Genomic DNA, 12,499 nt, shown 5'->3' with positions numbered 1-12,499 from the left:
TACTGCTCTCATACATATCCTGGACCACTCTAACATACTTCTGTCACCTACGGCACACCTTACCCCATCCTACTGCTCTCACACATATCCTGGACCACTCTAACATACTTCTGTCTCACCTACGGCACACCTTACCCAATCCTACCGCTCTCATACATAACCTGGACCACTCTAACATACTTCTGTCTCACCTACGGCACACCTTACCCCATCCTACCGCTCTCATACATATCCTGGACCACTCTAACATACTTCTGTCTCACCTACGGCACACCTTACCCCGTCCTACCGCTCTCATACATATCCTGGACCACTCTAACATACTTCTGCCTCACCTACGGCACACCTTACCCCGTCCTACCGCTCTCACACATATCCTGGACCACTCTAACATACTTCTGCCTCACCTACGGCACACCTTACCCCGTCCTACCGCTCTCATACATATCCTGGACCACTCTAACATACTTCTGTCTCACCTACGGCACACCTTACCCCGTCCTACCGCTCTCATACATATCCTGGACCACTCTAACATACTTCTGTCTCACCTAGGGCACACCTCACCCCGTCCTACCGCTCTCATACATATCCTGGACCACTCTAACATACTTCTGTCACCTACGGCACACCTTACCCCGTCCTACCGCTCTCACACATATCCTGGACCACTCTAACATACTTCTGTCACATACGGCACACCTTACCCCATCCTACTGCTCTCACACATATTCTGGACCACTCTAACATACTTCTGTCTCACCTACGGCACACCTTACCCCATCCTACTGCTCTCACACATATCCTGGACCACTCTAACATACTTCTGTCACCTACAGCACACCTTACCCCGTCCTACCGCTCTCATACATATCCTGGACCACTCTAACATACTTCTGTCACCTACGGCACACCTTACCCCGTCCTACCTCTCTCACACATATCCTGGACCACTCTAACATACTTCTGTCACCTACGGCACACCTTACCCCATCCTACTGCTCTCACACATATCCTGGACCACTCTAACATACTTCTGTCTCACCTACGGCACACCTTACCCCGTCCTACCGCTCTCATACATATCTTGGACCACTCTAACATACTTCTGTCTCACCTACGGCACACCTTACCCCATCCTACCGCTCTCATACATATCCTGGACCACTCTAACATACTTCTGTCTCACCTACGGCACACCTTACCCCGTCCTACCGCTCTCACACATATCCTGGACCACTCTAACATACTTCTGTCTCACCTATGGCACACCTTACCCCATCCTACCGCTCTCATACATATCCTGGACCACTCTAACATACTTCTGTCTCACCTACGGCACACCTTACCCCGTCCTACCGCTCTCACACATATCCTGGACCACTCTAACATACTTCTGTCTCACCTACGGCACACCTTACCCCATCCTACCGCTCTCATACATATCCTGGACCACTCTAACATACTTCTGTCTCACCTACGGCACACCTTACCCCGTCCTACCGCTCTCATACATATCTTGGACCACTCTAACATACTTCTGTCTCACCTACGGCACACCTTACCCCGTCCTACCGCTCTCATACATATCTTGGACCACTCTAACATACTTCTGTCTCACCTACGGCACACCTTACCCCATCCTACCGCTCTCATACATATCCTGGACCACTCTAACATACTTCTGTCTCACCTACGGCACACCTTACCCCGTCCTACCGCTCTCATACATATCCTGGACCACTCTAACATACTTCTGTCTCACCTACGGCACACCTTACCCCGTCCTACCGCTCTCATACATATCCTGGACCACTCTAACATACTTCTGTCACCTACGGCACACCTTACCCCGTCCTACTGCTCTCACACATATCCTGGACCACTCTAACATACTTCTGTCACCTACGGCACACCTTACCCCGTCCTACTGCTCTCACACATATCCTGGACCACTCTAACATACTTCTGTCTCACCTACGGCACACCTTACCTCGTCCTACCGCTCTCATACATATCCTGGACCACTCTAACATACTTCTGTCACCTACGGCACACCTTACCCCGTCCTACCGCTCTCACACATATCCTGGACCACTCTAACATACTTCTGTCTCACCTACGGCACACCTTACCCCGTCCTACCGCTCTCATACATATCCTGGACCACTCTAACATACTTCTGTCTCACCTACGGCACACCTTACCCCATCCTACCGCTCTCATACATATCCTGGACCACTCTAACATACTTCTGTCTCACCTACGGCACACCTTACCCCGTCCTACCGCTCTCATACATATCCTGGACCACTCTAACATACTTCTGTCTCACCTACGGCACACCTTACCCCGTCCTACCGCTCTCATACATATCCTGGACCACTCTAACATACTTCTGTCTCACCTACGGCACACCTTACCCCCGTCCTACCGCTCTCATACATATCCTGGACCACTCTAACATACTTCTGTCACCTACGGCACACCTTACCCCATCCTACCGCTCTCACACATATCCTGGACCACTCTAACATACTTCTGTCTCACCTACGGCACACCTTACCCCGTCCTACCGCTCTCATTCATATCCTGGACACACTCTAACATACTTCTGTCTCACCTACGGCACACCTTACCCCGTCCTACCGCTCTCATACATATCCTGGACCACTCTAACATACTTCTGTCACCTACGGCACACCTTACCCCATCCTACCGCTCTCACACATATCCTGGACCACTCTAACATACTTCTGTCTCACCTACGGCACACCTTACCCCATCCTACTGCTCTCATACATATCCTGGACCACTCTAACATACTTCTGTCTCACCTATGGCACACCTTACCCCGTCCTACCGCTCTCATACATATCCTGGACCACTCTAACATACTTCTGTCACCTACGGCACACCTTACCCCGTCCTACCGCTCTCACACATATCCTGGACCACTCTAACATACTTCTGTCTCACCTACGGCACACCTTACCCCGTCCTACTGCTCTCACACATATCCTGGACCACTCTAACATACTTCTGTCACCTACGGCACACCTTACCCCGTCCTACTGCTCTCACACATATCCTGGACCACTCTAACATACTTCTGTCTCACCTACGGCACACCTTACCTCGTCCTACCGCTCTCATACATATCCTGGACCACTCTAACATACTTCTGTCACCTACGGCACACCTTACCCCGTCCTACCGCTCTCACACATATCCTGGACCACTCTAACATACTTCTGTCTCACCTACGGCACACCTTACCCCGTCCTACCGCTCTCACACATATCCTGGACCACTCTAACATACTTCTGTCTCACCTACGGCACACCTTACCCCATCCTACTGCTCTCATACATATCCTGGACCACTCTAACATACTTCTGTCTCACCTATGGCACACCTTACCCCGTCCTACCGCTCTCATACATATCCTGGACCACTCTAACATACTTCTGTCACCTACGGCACACCTTACCCCGTCCTACCGCTCTCACACATATCCTGGACCACTCTAACATACTTCTGTCTCACCTACGGCACACCTTACCCCGTCCTACTGCTCTCACACATATCCTGGACCACTCTAACATACTTCTGTCTCACCTACGGCACACCTTACCCCGTCCTACCGCTCTCATACATATCCTGGACCACTCTAACATACTTCTGTCTCACCTACGGCACACCTTACCCCGTCCTACTGCTCTCACACATATCCTGGACCACTCTAACATACTTCTGTCTCACCTACGGCACACCTTACCCCGTCCTACTGCTCTCATACATATCCTGGACCACTCTAACATATTTCTGTCACCTACGGCACACCTTACCCCGTCCTACCGCTCTCATACATATCCTGGACCACTCTAACATACTTCTGTCTCACCTACGGCACACCTTACCCCGTCCTACCGCTCTCATACATATCCTGGACCACTCTAACATACTTCTGTCTCACCTACGGCACACCTTACCCCGTCCTACCGCTCTCATACATATCCTGGACCACTCTAACATACTTCTGTCTCACCTACGGCACACCTTACCCCGTCCTACCGTTCTCATACATATCCTGGACCACTCTAACATACGTCTGTCTCACCTACGGCACACCTTACCCCATCCTACCGCTCTCATACATATCCTGGACCACTCTAACATACTTCTGTCACCTACAGCACACCTTACCCCGTCCTACTGCTCTCATACATATCCTGGACCACTCTAACATACTTCTGTCACCTACGGCACACCTTACCCCGTCCTACCGCTCTCACACATATCCTGGACCACTCTAACATACTTCTGTCACCTACGGCACACCTTACCCCGTCCTACTGCTCTCATACATATCCTGGACCACTCTAACATACTTCTGTCACCTACGGCACACCTTACCCCATCCTACTGCTCTCACACATATCCTGGACCACTCTAACATACTTCTGTCTCACCTACGGCACACCTTACCCCATCCTACCGCTCTCATACATAACCTGGACCACTCTAACATACTTCTGTCTCACCTACGGCACACCTTACCCCATCCTACCGCTCTCATACATATCCTGGACCACTCTAACATACTTCTGTCTCACCTACGGCACACCTTACCCCGTCCTACCGCTCTCATACATATCCTGGACCACTCTAACATACTTCTGCCTCACCTACGGCACACCTTACCCCGTCCTACCGCTCTCACACATATCCTGGACCACTCTAACATACTTCTGCCTCACCTACGGCACACCTTACCCCGTCCTACCGCTCTCATACATATCCTGGACCACTCTAACATACTTCTGTCTCACCTACGGCACACCTTACCCCGTCCTACCGCTCTCATACATATCCTGGACCACTCTAACATACTTCTGTCTCACCTAGGGCACACCTCACCCCGTCCTACCGCTCTCATACATATCCTGGACCACTCTAACATACTTCTGTCACCTACGGCACACCTTACCCCGTCCTACCGCTCTCACACATATCCTGGACCACTCTAACATACTTCTGTCACATACGGCACACCTTACCCCATCCTACTGCTCTCACACATATTCTGGACCACTCTAACATACTTCTGTCTCACCTACGGCACACCTTACCCCATCCTACTGCTCTCACACATATCCTGGACCACTCTAACATACTTCTGTCACCTACAGCACACCTTACCCCGTCCTACCGCTCTCATACATATCCTGGACCACTCTAACATACTTCTGTCACCTACGGCACACCTTACCCCGTCCTACCGCTCTCACACATATCCTGGACCACTCTAACATACTTCTGTCACCTACGGCACACCTTACCCCATCCTACTGCTCTCACACATATCCTGGACCACTCTAACATACTTCTGTCTCACCTACGGCACACCTTACCCCGTCCTACCGCTCTCATACATATCTTGGACCACTCTAACATACTTCTGTCTCACCTACGGCACACCTTACCCCATCCTACCGCTCTCATACATATCCTGGACCACTCTAACATACTTCTGTCTCACCTACGGCACACCTTACCCCGTCCTACCGCTCTCACACATATCCTGGACCACTCTAACATACTTCTGTCTCACCTACGGCACACCTTACCCCATCCTACCGCTCTCATACATATCCTGGACCACTCTAACATACTTCTGTCTCACCTACGGCACACCTTACCCCGTCCTACCGCTCTCACACATATCCTGGACCACTCTAACATACTTCTGTCTCACCTACGGCACACCTTACCCCATCCTACTGCTCTCATACATATCCTGGACCACTCTAACATACTTCTGTCTCACCTATGGCACACCTTACCCCGTCCTACCGCTCTCATACATATCCTGGACTACTCTAACATACTTCTGTCACCTACGGCACACCTTACCCCGTCCTACCGCTCTCACACATATCCTGGACCACTCTAACATACTTCTGTCTCACCTACGGCACACCTTACCCCGTCCTACTGCTCTCACACATATCCTGGACCACTCTAACATACTTCTGTCTCACCTACGGCACACCTTACCCCGTCCTACCGCTCTCATACATATCCTGGACCACTCTAACATACTTCTGTCTCACCTACGGCACACCTTACCCCGTCCTACCGTTCTCATACATATCTTGGACCACTCTAACATACTTCTGTCTCACCTACGGCACACCTTACCCCATCCTACCGCTCTCATACATATCCTGGACCACTCTAACATACTTCTGTCTCACCTACGGCACACCTTACCCCGTCCTACCGCTCTCATACATATCCTGGACCACTCTAACATACTTCTGTCTCACCTACGGCACACCTTACCCCGTCCTACCGCTCTCATACATATCCTGGACCACTCTAACATACTTCTGTCACCTACGGCACACCTTACCCCGTCCTACTGCTCTCACACATATCCTGGACCACTCTAACATACTTCTGTCACCTACGGCACACCTTACCCCGTCCTACTGCTCTCACACATATCCTGGACCACTCTAACATACTTCTGTCTCACCTACGGCACACCTTACCTCGTCCTACCGCTCTCACACATATCCTGGACCACTCTAACATACTTCTGTCACCTACGGCACACCTTACCCCGTCCTACCGCTCTCACACATATCCTGGACCACTCTAACATACTTCTGTCTCACCTACGGCACACCTTACCCCGTCCTACCGCTCTCATACATATCCTGGACCACTCTAACATACTTCTGTCTCACCTACGGCACACCTTACCCCATCCTACCGCTCTCACACATATCCTGGACCACTCTAACATACTTCTGTCTCACCTACGGCACACCTTACCCCATCCTACCGCTCTCATACATATCCTGGACCACTCTAACATACTTCTGTCTCACCTACGGCACACCTTACCCCGTCCTACCGCTCTCATACATATCCTGGACCACTCTAACATACTTCTGTCTCACCTACGGCACACCTTACCCCGTCCTACCGCTCTCATACATATCCTGGACCACTCTAACATACTTCTGTCTCACCTACGGCACACCTTACCCCCGTCCTACCGCTCTCATACATATCCTGGACCACTCTAACATACTTCTGTCTCACCTACGGCACACCTTACCTCGTCCTACCGCTCTCATACATATCCTGGACCACTCTAACATACTTCTGTCTCACCTACGGCACACCTTACCCCGTCCTACCGCTCTCATTCATATCCTGGACACACTCTAACATACTTCTGTCTCACCTACGGCACACCTTACCCCGTCCTACCGCTCTCATACATATCCTGGACCACTCTAACATACTTCTGTCACCTACGGCACACCTTACCCCATCCTACCGCTCTCACACATATCCTGGACCACTCTAACATACTTCTGTCTCACCTACGGCACACCTTACCCCATCCTACCGCTCTCATACATATCCTGGACCACTCTAACATACTTCTGTCTCACCTATGGCACACCTTACCCCGTCCTACCGCTCTCATACATATCCTGGACCACTCTAACATACTTCTGTCACCTACGGCACACCTTACCCCGTCCTACCGCTCTCACACATATCCTGGACCACTCTAACATACTTCTGTCTCACCTACGGCACACCTTACCCCGTCCTACTGCTCTCACACATATCCTGGACCACTCTAACATACTTCTGTCACCTACGGCACACCTTACCCCGTCCTACTGCTCTCACACATATCCTGGACCACTCTAACATACTTCTGTCTCACCTACGGCACACCTTACCTCGTCCTACCGCTCTCATACATATCCTGGACCACTCTAACATACTTCTGTCACCTACGGCACACCTTACCCCGTCCTACCGCTCTCACACATATCCTGGACCACTCTAACATACTTCTGTCTCACCTACGGCACACCTTACCCCGTCCTACCGCTCTCACACATATCCTGGACCACTCTAACATACTTCTGTCTCACCTACGGCACACCTTACCCCATCCTACTGCTCTCATACATATCCTGGACCACTCTAACATACTTCTGTCTCACCTACGGCACACCTTACCCCGTCCTACCGCTCTCACACATATCCTGGACCACTCTAACATACTTCTGTCTCACCTACGGCACACCTTACCCCGTCCTACCGCTCTCACACATATCCTGGACCACTCTAACATACTTCTGTCTCACCTATGGCACACCTTACCCCGTCCTACCGCTCTCATACATATCCTGGACCACTCTAACATACTTCTGTCACCTACGGCACACCTTACCCCGTCCTACCGCTCTCACACATATCCTGGACCACTCTAACATACTTCTGTCTCACCTACGGCACACCTTACCCCGTCCTACTGCTCTCACACATATCCTGGACCACTCTAACATACTTCTGTCTCACCTACGGCACACCTTACCCCGTCCTACCGCTCTCATACATATCCTGGACCACTCTAACATACTTCTGTCACCTACGGCACACCTTACCCCGTCCTACTGCTCTCACACATATCCTGGACCACTCTAACATACTTCTGTCTCACCTACGGCACACCTTACCCCATCCTACCGCTCTCACACATATCCTGGAAGAAAAAGTGTTTTGATATTTGAATAAAACAGAATAAAGAGTTTGTTTTTCTCATTTCTCCTAATGTAGGTTAAGCTCCTGTGATATGACAGATGAAGGTTGTTTTGCTGTGACTTCAGCTCTGAAATCAAACCCATCACACCTGAGAGAGCTGGACCTGAGCAGGAATACACTAGGAGACTCTGGAGTGAGAAACCTCAGTGATCTACTGAAGAACCCACAATCACAGCTGGAGAAACTACAGTTAGTATCATTATACTGTACAGTTACACATTGACAGACAAGAAAGAAAAAGTTTTTAAATCACTTTAACAGTTTAAACCAAGACACTTTATAATCAATATCTCATGAAGAGCCTGAATTCACATTATATCTGTGTAAAATTCTTCTTCTTAATGATTTGTTTGTGAGATAATCTCTCTTCCTCTGTTTGTCTTTCTAGTCTACAGGGCTGTGGCATTACAGACGTTTCTTCTTTATCTCAGTCTTTGACTAACTCTAAAGCTCTGCAGTTTTTAAAAGAGCTTGATTTGAGATTCAATAAGATCAGATACTCAAAGCAGCCGCTCAGAGACGAGCTACGAGACTCAAACTGTGTCCTGAGGTGAGGAAACATCACTGTGATATTAAAGAGAGCTTCATTTACCTCTGATATGAGGACAAACCTTTCAGATATTCAGGAAAGGGAATTATCATTGAGCTTTATTACAACAAAGGGTTTGAGTGAGAACAAAAGCACACGGCCACAGCTTTACACACAACACCAGTCAGTTCAGCTTCAGCTACAGCCGTCCAGCCTCACATGAGAAATGTCTCTGTCTCGAGTGTGTTTTTACTGTGACAAGCAACACGTCACACACTTTACACACACTTTACTGTCAGTGATTTACTAAAAGCTCTACAAACATGTGTAAACTAGAGGACAAACGGCTTTAACTAGTGGAAGTTTAACTGACAGGTTTGAGCTGAAGATAACATTTGTGTTTGCTCGCTGTGGTTTATTCCACACGCCGTACACTCATTAGCATGAGTTTCACACACACACACGCACACACACGCACACACACACACACACACACACACACACACACACACACACACACACACACACACAGACAGACAGACAGACACACAGACAGACAGACAGACAGACAGACACACACACACACACACACGCACACACACGCACACATGCACATACGCACAAACATACACACTCATACACACACACAAAACGCGCACACACACATACACATACACACACACACACACACACTCAAACACACACACAAAACACGCGCGCACACACACACACACACTCAAACACACACAAAAAACGTACACACACACGCACACACACACACACACATACACACACACGCAAAACACGCGCGCACACACATACATACACACACACACACACACTCAAACACACACACAAAACATGCGCGCACACACAAACACGCGCACACACACACACACACACACACTCAAACACACATAAAAAACGCGCGCACACACACACACACACACACACACGCACACACACACACACACATATGAACCCCAATCAAGTTATAAATCTAGAGTATTTAATGCACAAACACTGTTTGAGAAATATCTCTGCAGGATAATGTAAAGCAGTGATTAATCTGATTACAGGAATGTAATGTCACTTCTTTTTACTCATTGAAATATAAATAATTTACACTGATTGTTTTCTCTTCTGGTTCCTCCTTACAGAGTAGATGAAGATCAATCACCAAACGTCCCTGATAGATCGATTAGATCACCAAACGTCCTTGATAGATCGATTAGATCATGGTTTAAATCTCTGAAGCGGTCATGAGAGGATCAGAAACCATCAGCTGATCCCAGAAGAGCTTCACTACTGTGTCTATGAGGAGAAATAAATGTGTGATTAATGTGTAAATGTGTTTATACAGCTGGAAGAGACTCAGACTTTACGGTTAAATAAAGCAGCGTGTGTGTTAGCATGCGTATCAGAAACATGTGATATTGAGGATTAATGTTGGTTTAGTGTTCAGCCAAATGATGGTTTTGTTTAATGTAAAGGAGGAACAGAGGAAGAGCTTAGATGAGTCTGTCAGCAGAAATCTTCAGGCTCTTCAGTATCAGGCCTACAAATATAATAATGTTTGACTGAACTCATCCGTAATGATTAAAATGTTTCTGATCATAACTGTGATTGTCAAGTATAGCACTTAAATGTACTAAAGTCTACAATGTGACATTTGCATGGTATTTTTTTAATAGATTTTTACATATTTCAATACTGCTTGGGACTAAATTGACCTACTCTAAGTATATACAAGTATACATTTAAGTGTATTATACGTGTAACCTTAGTAAACTTGTATGTCTTCAAAGGTGCACACCGCCACCTACTGTGATGGAGTGTGAAGAGAATGAACTATATTCTATATTCTATTGGTTAATCCACTAATTCTAATAAATCTCATTATTACATTTATCTGTTTTCCTGAGCTTGGGCCATCATTTAGTATTGTACTTATTGTGAATTATTGATATCCCATGACTGTAATTCCTCCTTAACACTTTTTCTTTCTCTTTCATATGCAGTATATGCCATCATAACATGTTCCACTGTCTCCTCTATTAAACACTCATCACATAAACCTGGATTATGTTTCCCTGTAATTTGTAATGTGTGATTAAGATTTGAATGGCCTGTTTGTAGATGCGTGAAGATGATTTTCTCACTTCTACTTATTAGGGGCCAAGCACCGAAGGTGCGAAGGCACCTATTGAAATCGTTAGTGTTCCTATTCTTCTTCTTCTTCTTCTTCTTCTTCTTCTTCTTCTTCTTCTTCTTCTTCTTCTTCTTCTTCTTCTTCTTCTTCTTCTTCTTCTTCTTCTTCTTCTTCTTCTTCTTCTTCTTCTTCTTCTTCTTCTTCTTCTTCTTCTTCTTCTTCTTCTTCTTCTTCTTCTTCTTCTTCTTCTTCCGCCATAGGAGTCTCTGGCAGCCCATAGAACCGTATGGTAAAAAGTTGTGAAATTTGGCACACTCATAGAGGCCAGTCTGAGCTGTCACCATAGCAAATTTGGTGCCTCTAACTCAATCCCTCTAGCGCCACCACCTGTCCAAAGTTTCACTCATGTTTATGCATATAACTTTTGACCCCTAAGGGCTAGAAATTAAATTCTTTTTTCCTCTGATTCCTTGGCTCAAGCCGATTCGATTGCACTCTATGATGTCATTTTCCGGTATGCAAATTTTCCCGCCATTTTGAATTTTCTGAAAAACCTACTTTTTCGAACTCCTCCTAAGCCGTTGCTCTGATTTTCACCAAAATTGAAACAGATCATCTTCCGACCATGCCGACAAAAAATCTTGCAAATCGTGTTGATTCGCCAAATCGTTTTCGATAGACGCGCAAAAATATTTTACGTAACGTTTGCAAAAACACACGTAAGGCAATATCTCCGCAACGCTTTATCGTATTCAAACCAAACTTGGTACATGTCATCACAAGCATGACCTGAGGCAGCATGCAGTGTTTCGGCGCAGCGCCACCTACGGGTCCGGAGATACGAAAAATGCCTATTTTTGATTATAACTTCTGAACCGTTTATCCAAAAATCATATATCAATTTCATATTCAATCATATTCAATTTTACCATGTCGGCCATTTTGGATGTCGGCCATTTTGAATTATGTGCAAAAATGCTGTATTTTATGAACGCATGAACGGATTGTTATGAAACTTGGTATGGGTCATCACCACGATGCCCTGAAGTAGCCTGAGAAGATTCAAAACAGCGCCACCTAGTGGAGAATTTTTTTTTTCAAACGCTTATAACTTTGGGTGTGGTTGACATATTTTGATGGGAGTGTGTTTTTTAGTCTCCTGAATC

At 47.3% G+C, this 12,499-nt stretch overlaps 1 protein-coding gene across 1 annotated transcript in view; it reads left to right on the top strand.

Annotated features, from left to right (window-relative positions):
• Positions 1 to 11,147, top strand: part of LOC137092496 (NLR family CARD domain-containing protein 3-like) — a 70,719-nt gene extending 59,572 nt beyond the window's left edge. Inside the window, exons 17-19 of the mRNA XM_067456756.1 lie at positions 8,668 to 8,841; positions 9,041 to 9,202; positions 10,342 to 11,147. Of these exons, the coding sequence (XP_067312857.1) occupies positions 8,668 to 8,841; positions 9,041 to 9,202; positions 10,342 to 10,447 (442 nt within the window). The 3' untranslated portion in view covers positions 10,448 to 11,147. The remainder of the gene's footprint in view (positions 1 to 8,667; positions 8,842 to 9,040; positions 9,203 to 10,341) is intronic.
• The last annotated feature ends 1,352 nt before the right edge of the window (positions 11,148 to 12,499 follow it).

The sequence above is a fragment of the Pseudorasbora parva genome, chromosome 11, assembly GCF_024679245.1.
Source record: "Pseudorasbora parva isolate DD20220531a chromosome 11, ASM2467924v1, whole genome shotgun sequence".
NCBI lineage: Eukaryota > Metazoa > Chordata > Actinopteri > Cypriniformes > Gobionidae > Pseudorasbora > Pseudorasbora parva.
Note: the sequence above shows the minus strand (reverse complement) of the source record. Positions and strands in the feature narration are given on the sequence as shown.